This window comes from Neomonachus schauinslandi, chromosome 12, assembly GCF_002201575.2.
Source record: "Neomonachus schauinslandi chromosome 12, ASM220157v2, whole genome shotgun sequence".
NCBI lineage: Eukaryota > Metazoa > Chordata > Mammalia > Carnivora > Phocidae > Neomonachus > Neomonachus schauinslandi.
Genome location: NC_058414.1, coordinates 85745627 through 85753494, shown reverse-complemented (window position 1 = coordinate 85753494; position 7868 = coordinate 85745627). Strand labels below are relative to the sequence as shown.

General features: G+C 52.1%; 1 protein-coding gene across 3 annotated transcripts in view; it reads left to right on the top strand.

The window, feature by feature from the left end:
* Positions 1-261: 261 nt before the first annotated feature.
* The window catches only part of PLXNA4 (plexin A4), a 353986-nt gene continuing 346379 nt past the window's right edge, over positions 262-7868 (top strand). For all 3 annotated transcript variants that reach the window (XM_021692788.1, XM_021692789.1, XM_021692787.1), the window contains exon 1: positions 262-1446. In XM_021692788.1, the coding sequence (XP_021548463.1) occupies positions 262-1446 (1185 nt within the window). The remainder of the gene's footprint in view (positions 1447-7868) is intronic.

The following is a 7868-nucleotide window of genomic DNA, read 5'->3' as shown; positions in this document are numbered from 1 at the left end:
CACCCAGCCGTGGCTGTCCCCACACACATGGGGGCAGAGTCCCTTGGCCTTTAGCATCTCCAGGGCAGTTCTCTGTCTCAGCGTGTGCAGAGAACTTTCGGGTCCAGCCACACAAGCTGTGGGGTGAAACTAGGCCACTGCCATTGTTGTCCAGTATCTCATCCTTGCTTTCCCCCGTAGGGAGCCTCTACTGCTGAGTCCTGGCCCTCCAGGGGGACCCTCGTGCCGAGTGCTGCCGTGCCGTGAGGACCTGTTTCTGAAATGAAAGCCATGCCTTGGAACTGGACTTGCCTTCTCTCCCATCTCCTGATGGTAGGGATGAGCTCCTCCACTCTGCTCCCCCGGCAGCCACCCCCACCGTCCCCGAAGCGGTCTTTTGTCACGTTCCGTGGGGAGCCAGCCGAGGGTTTCAACCACCTGGTGGTGGACGAGAGGACAGGGCACATTTACTTGGGGGCCGTCAACCGGATCTACAAGCTCTCCAGTGACCTGAAGGTCTTGGTGACCCACCAGACAGGGCCGGACGAGGACAACCCTAAGTGTTACCCACCGCGCATCGTCCAGACATGCAACGAGCCCCTGACCACCACCAACAATGTCAACAAGATGCTCCTGATAGACTACAAAGAGAACAGGCTCATTGCCTGTGGGAGCCTGTACCAAGGCATCTGCAAGCTTCTCAGGCTTGAGGACCTCTTCAAGCTGGGGGAGCCTTTCCACAAGAAGGAACACTACCTGTCGGGAGTCAATGAGAGTGGCTCCGTCTTTGGAGTAATCGTCTCCTACAGCAACCTGGACGACAAGCTCTTCATCGCCACTGCAGTGGATGGGAAGCCGGAGTACTTCCCTACCATCTCCAGCCGGAAGCTGACCAAGAACTCCGAGGCAGATGGCATGTTCGCTTATGTCTTCCACGATGAGTTTGTGGCCTCGATGATTAAGATTCCTTCGGACACCTTCACCGTCATCCCCGACTTTGACATCTACTATGTCTATGGCTTCAGCAGCGGCAATTTTGTCTACTTTTTGACCCTCCAGCCTGAGATGGTGTCTCCGCCAGGCTCTACCACAAAGGAACAGGTCTATACCTCCAAGCTCGTGAGGCTCTGCAAGGAGGACACGGCCTTCAACTCCTATGTGGAGGTGCCCATTGGCTGTGAGCGCAGCGGGGTCGAGTACCGCCTGTTGCAGGCCGCCTACCTGTCCAAAGCTGGTGCTGTGCTCGCCCGGACCCTTGGAGTTCGTCCAGAGGATGACCTCCTCTTCACTGTCTTCTCCAAGGGCCAAAAGCGGAAAATGAAATCCCTGGATGAGTCAGCCCTGTGCATCTTCATCTTGAAGCAGATCAACGATCGCATTAAGGAGCGACTGCAGTCCTGCTATCGGGGGGAGGGTACGCTGGACCTAGCCTGGCTCAAGGTGAAGGACATTCCCTGCAGCAGCGCGGTGAGTAAGGGGCTCACCCTAAGCATGGGCTAGGAGGGCATGGTATGGCAGGGGGACCCTAGCCTGGGGCTTCCATGGGATGTGAATCACCCATCCCATTTTGCAAGTGAGACAAGTACATCCCATCTCTGGGTCTCCCTGGACTCGGATCAGCACCAACTCAAATGTGTTGTGTTATGTCTGTGACACTGAGCTTATCAGAGTTGGAGGTAGACCTGAAAGGTAGATCTCCTATCTGGGCACTTTTCTCCATTCCATATTGGCTCGTGGTTATAGGAGGACATGCTAGGAATAAGTGGGAATTCTGTTATATAGATATCATATGTACCAGTCATTGTTAAGGCCAGATATCACATCCTCTGGTACAAGTCATGTACCCAACCTTCGTACTGACCGTGCCTGCAAATCACTTTCCTGGGAGCTTGGAATAAAACCAGTAGTGGGAACAATGGAGCCAGGCATTCTACATTTGGGATAGATCTAGAACTTCAGGAGTATTATGTTTTTAGTTCCTTGAGTATCTTTAGGAAAGGGCAAAATGAGAGCAGAAGTAGGGTGGGAGTCCAGTGAACATAGAGGCGAAAGGAGAGCTTGCTTAGGAGGCTGCATTTCTGGAGCATCTTCTGTGTGCGCAGTTCCATGGAAGAGACATGCCAAGCAGCCTTGGAACAGTACTGGGTGAGAGAAGTGCTGAAGGAAACCGGAGGGAGGCGGGGAATCAAGGGTGGGTTTAGGAGGCCTTCCCAGGGCCTTGCTGGGTGGCCACAGGTGCAACAGGTGACATGATCTCCTGCCTCCCCCAGCCTAATTCACTTGTGGCCCGGCTTGCTGTGGCTGGACTTCTGTTCATCTTGAAAATGATTGCAGGGACTTAGAAGCTCAGTTATGAGCATCTTCATCTTCTATACCCCGTGTCCCTCTCCTTTCTCCTTTTTATCATTCACTTAAAAAATCATGAATCTAGTTGGAGAAAAATCTATCCTGTGATCATAATTAGAGAGAAGAAAGGAGAATTCACACACAGGTAGAAGTGTATTTGCATGGATGTGATTCTTGATGGCCAGTCCAACTTCAATGGAATTCCACATTAGGAAAATGTATTTTCATTGACTTTAAAAGTCTAAGTTTCCCTTCATGAAGTATGGCTACTTGCCAAGCACATCTCAGAGGGCACTGGCACCCAGGCAGCTTGGGGGCCATTCCTGTGGGCACTGGGACTCCGGGTTGGGGGTAGTGGAGATGGAGGAGAAAGCAGGGATTTGGCAAGTTTGGTCTTTGGTGCCCTAACATTTAGGCTCAGGCTGTTTTCCAGTGGTGAGTTTTTCAGGTGCCTGGGCTGAAACTAAAAGATGCCATTTATTTCTGGAGGTCCTGAGAAGCCAAGAGACTCCTAGTGTCACAGAGGAAATGGAAGAGGTACCATGGGCCAGAGAAGGAAGCAATCAGTTGACAATCATGGCCAGGCCAGAGAGTGGAGGGGACTCCATTGTACCCGCCGAGCCCTAATGGATGACATATCTTTGGGAGCCTTTGGTTTGGGGCAGTGGCTGATCCACCCAGGAGAGTTGAGGAGACAGGTTTATAAACTTGGGGGCCATGGACTTCTCCCAAATGCAGGCTATAAAGGACAGGCCAGGTGCTGTGCTGTATGGATGTATGTTACATGTTCAAGCACAACTTCTTGGGGGAGATGCATTAGGAAGCTGGCATGGGGAAGGCCCTTAGAGATCTTCTGGTTTATACTCTCATTCTGAGGCCCAACAAGGTTAATAAATTGCCCAAGGTCACATATTTTGGGAAAGAACGGCAGACACAGCACTTGAGGGAAGTCTCCGTTGCCTCTTGAGGAAAATCCCACTTGCACACATGCATGCACACACATGCACACACGCACACCTACCCACGCGTGTGTGCACACATGCAGTAAATACCCCCACAAGCATGCACACACACATGCACACCCTAGCTTCGAAAATGCAAGTTTACACTGTGTGCTTATGAAACAGCTAGTTCTTTCGAGATCAGATGTGTTGGCTATTTTTTCTGTAGATGCTTTTCTGTAGAAAACTTGCTCAAATTCTGTCTTTTCAGGTGATGCTTTTGGGAGTACAATCAGCTGCAGGGATCAACCTGGCTGCCCATGGGCAGGTGTTTGGCCCGCCCTGCTCCCTGCCACAGTACAAAAAGCAAAGTTCATCATGGAAGTCTGCAGAGCTGCAGGTCCTAAGGCCGCATGGTGGCCTTGGATAGAACAGAGGGATAATAGCTTTGCAAGACAGGCTAATGCCAGGGCTAGGAGTCATGGAGCCAGATAACAAGCTTTTGATTTTTCTTTGGGCTTTAATTAGCCCTTTCAAGTTCGAGGCAAGTTCAGGGCTGAGAGCAGAAAGGAGGAGGCCAGAAACTCCACACCGGGCTGGGCTGTCTCCCCAGCCAGTATAAAAGGCCACGCCAGCTTGTAATGTCAAGTATCAGTTTCCTTTGATTCGGCCAACGTTTGGATTACTTTGTTTTGGTGCTCAGGTGCTCAGCTATAATTCATTTGGCCCCAGCTCAGACCACACATGCTCCCCCTGCCATCAGCCAGGCCAGAGGCCTGGGCCTCCCCAGGGAGGAGCCCTCATGGGCACACCGTTTGCAAACCCAGCTTTTCCTCCATCCATTCACGTGGCTGTTGGGTTCCTTTCCTTTCTCCCTTCCTGCCCTGGGGCAAGGATGGACAAGAGGAATCCAGAGTTCTCTTTTGCCTCTGAGTCCAAGATTCCCTGGAGGCCTGTGGAGTGGGACAGAATCTCAGATGGCCTCTGTCCTGCAGCGTTCCCTCTGTAAGACAGCAGAGGAGGGCAGCATAGGCCCAGGAGGTTGACTTTTAAGACTTGTGTTTTGTAGGCTAGGTGTTCCCTATGGGCTTTATCATAATTACAGCCCAAAGAGTTTGAGAAGGAATGATTAGTGGTTCATTTTTTTAACTGAGATATAACTGACACATGACATTTTATTGGTTTCAGGGGTACAATGTAATGATTTGATATTTATAGGTATTGCAAAGTGATCACCACACTAAGTCTGGTTAACCACACATAGTTACAAATGTCTTTTTTTTGTGATGAGAACTTTTAAGAGCTATTCTCTTAGCAACTTTCAAATACACGATACAGTATCTTAACGATATAGGCACGGGGCAGTACATTACATCTCCAGGACTTACTTATTTTATAGCTGGAAGTTTGTACTTCTTGACTAGTGACTCATTTTTATTGTGTTCCTGTTATCTTCATTCCCTAAGGATAGGATGCTCATCCCGTGGTATTCTTCAGGGTGTTCCGGCCCCTCCCATTTCTTGGGATCCCCATTCCTTCTCCTGAACTCAGGCCTCCAGCACTCAGAGCAGGGAACAGTATAAGCCTTGGGTTTCCTGACCTCCTCTGCCTGTGTTCAAGGAAGATGAGGTGGCGTGGAAAGAGAACATCTGTGTGACTTGGGCTAGCATGCTGTGGAACTTCCGTGGAGCCACGTGGTGGGCCACGGCCTGATGACCAGACAGAGGGAGAAGTGTTGCAGTGTGAGGCTGGAGCCTCAGTCTGCAGGCCCCCAGAGAGCTCCCTGCTGTTTTTCTTCCAGGTGAATCGGGGAAGGTAGGCGGAGCCCACATCAGAGATAAGGGATGGCAGCTGGAGGGGCCTCCTCAGGGGAATGTGTGACTGTGAATTATATGCGTGGCAAATACAAATCTCTGAGTGGATGTTGGGTGTAGAGGATGGAGAAGCAGCCCAGGTGTTTTCTGGTGCTTGTGGGAGATGGAAGCGGCTTCCACCTTTGCCTTCTAGGCCATTCTTTTCCTGTGTCCTGGTTTTCCCAGCCTGAATAGAAAGAGGTATCCAAGGGCAGATGGTCTAGTGTCTGAAAATTACTCTATAGGTCCCAGGAGGGCATAGGCAGAAAGAGGGTCCTAGAGGCATCAACAGGGTCCCATTCTGTCTTGGGATTCAGGGGACTAAAGACCAACCTGAGGCCCTTTGCTTGTGCACATCCAGTTATAACATCATCAACACTATCGATATAATCTCTGTTTCTGCTGCTCAGCACTGGGATGGTCTCTGTCTCTGGTCCCTTTTGAAGGCTGTCACCCAGGCTCCCCAGACCATCTGTCTGCAGAGCACAAGATGATTGGCATAGGAGCCCATTGCCTATGGTTTCTGTCATGTGCCATGGCCCTGAGCAGGCCAAGGTGACAGCTCCCAGCCTTTCCCAGGAGCCCTGACACTCCTGGCCCAGAGTGGGGCAACCGGGCTGGAGCGTGTGCTGTTGTGGGCCGAGGCTCTTGTGCTCTACATGGGCCGAGTGGCCTGGCCTCCCAGAGTCCCCCAGGCACAGCCATCCACTCCTCCTCAACCTTTCTTCAGCCTTCTGGGGTAACTCATGGAACACTAGCCCTTCGACCTCCAAATGAATTAATGAATGGACGAGACATTTATCAGGCCCTGGCAATGTACCCCCTCCCAGTAGATGCCAAGAATCATGAAATGACGTCAGTGTCCAGGGGCCCAAGAGTCCAGGAGGGAGCTGCACCCCAGCAGGTGATGCTGGCCTATGGGACGGGAACAATGGCTGTGGTCATGGGAAAGTTCATCATTCATGCCACTAAATCTTCTCTGAGTTTGGATCCAATTGAGAAGTGGACATGGGAGTCAGGGAGTGTTAGCTTTAGCGTTGATGAGGCTGGATGGGGCAAAAATCAGCTTCTTCATCTTCCCCTCAAGACTTGAACTTCGAGTGACCTTCCAATACAAAATGTAGGTGCCTGGGGCAGAAACTGTTATCCAGAATCATTGCCTCACACGGGTCCAGTCTCCGTAGCTGGAGCAGGAAGGGGTGGCCTCTGAGCCAACTGGCAATCCCATTGCAGGGGTTCGTTCATATTGGGCCTGACAGTTTACAGAGGGGCTCATCAGCTCCTTTTCTTCTTGCAATGGTGCCGTAGGATAATAGCAAAGGCAACATTCTCAACAGTTGAGAAATCGGAAGAACAGAAAAGTCAAGTACATCACTCAAGGTCATGGGACTGGTGGACTAGAACCTACTATATATCCTCATTCTCAGCCCAGTGCTTTCCCCAGTGGTGCTCAGTGGTCTGCTAGTGGCATCTGGCATGGGACAATCTATGGTGCAGGGATTGTCTGGGCTTTGTGGGGCATTTACGATCCTGAGATCCTGGACCCTAGACCACTAAGTGCCAGTGGGGACCCCCCCCTCAATCACTGCAAGAACTAGAAAAGTCTCTCACATTTCTGGAAGTCCCTGGTTGAGAGCCATTGCCAAACCATGTATCTATCTGACTTGGGGTTTGCCTGCCAGCCCTGCTCTATCCACGGTTCACAGAGGCATAAGGACTGAGTTTTTGATTTTTAACGCCAAGCTTCTCTTCATGTCGAACAGTGAGGAATAGTGAGGGAGAACCATGCTCACAGGTGCCGTTGCTTTGACTCCTGGAGGCATCAGTTTTGCAGCATGGCAGCCCTGGGAGGAGACAGGGTCACCCCTCCACCCCTGCCCTGGTCTTGGGCTGGCCTCCCATCCCAGCCTGGATGGTTCTCAGGTTTGTCTGGCGCCTGGTATCCTGAAACGGCACGAGAGTGAGCATCCGGAATGGTCAGGCGGCCATCCCGGGCTCCGGAGGCTGGTTTCTGCTCGTCCGCTCAGAGTGTTTTCTTGTTCCCAGCCAGCAGGAAGTGCGACTCTGGCGAGATGGGGTGCATCCTGTTGTTCATGGCGCAAGGCAGGGTTTTCTCTTGCCGCTCAGACCAGGAACTCCTCCTCTTGCCTGCCGCATGCCTCCTTCCTCAGCTCCACTGCATCTCACACACACACACACACACACACACACACACACACACGCACGCACACCAGGACCACCAAACTCAAGTCCCAGGGAGAGCTCATGCCACACCTCTCCTTTCTCATGGGCCCCGGCACTCACCCCCCAACAGCCTGGTGACCCAGTACTCCAGGCTTCACGTTTGGCATTTGGGGGCCTGCCATACTGCAACCCCAGTCTTTATAGAACCAAGTTTTCCCTCTCTCCCCTGGATTTGGCTTCTCTTTTGGGTACACTGGCGAGAAGGCCATCCACCTCCCTCTTTTTGGCCAGCAGGGTTTGCAATGACAGTCATATCCCAGCTAAGCACACGTGGTGCTTCAGGATACAGGATGATGGCTGAGCCTTGGGTGGTGTGCTGGGCCAGGCGAGGGGATATGGCCCCCCCCCAGAATGCCACGCTGGAGCCTGATGAGTCCGCAGGGAGAGTGACGGGACCCGGGAGTCCCACATGCAGAATTTTAACCCTGACACGTGCCAGGAGACCCCAGAGGCCCCTCAGCCCTGTCTCTGCTGCTCTCCCTGCTGTGGTCTGCTATCGAGCTTA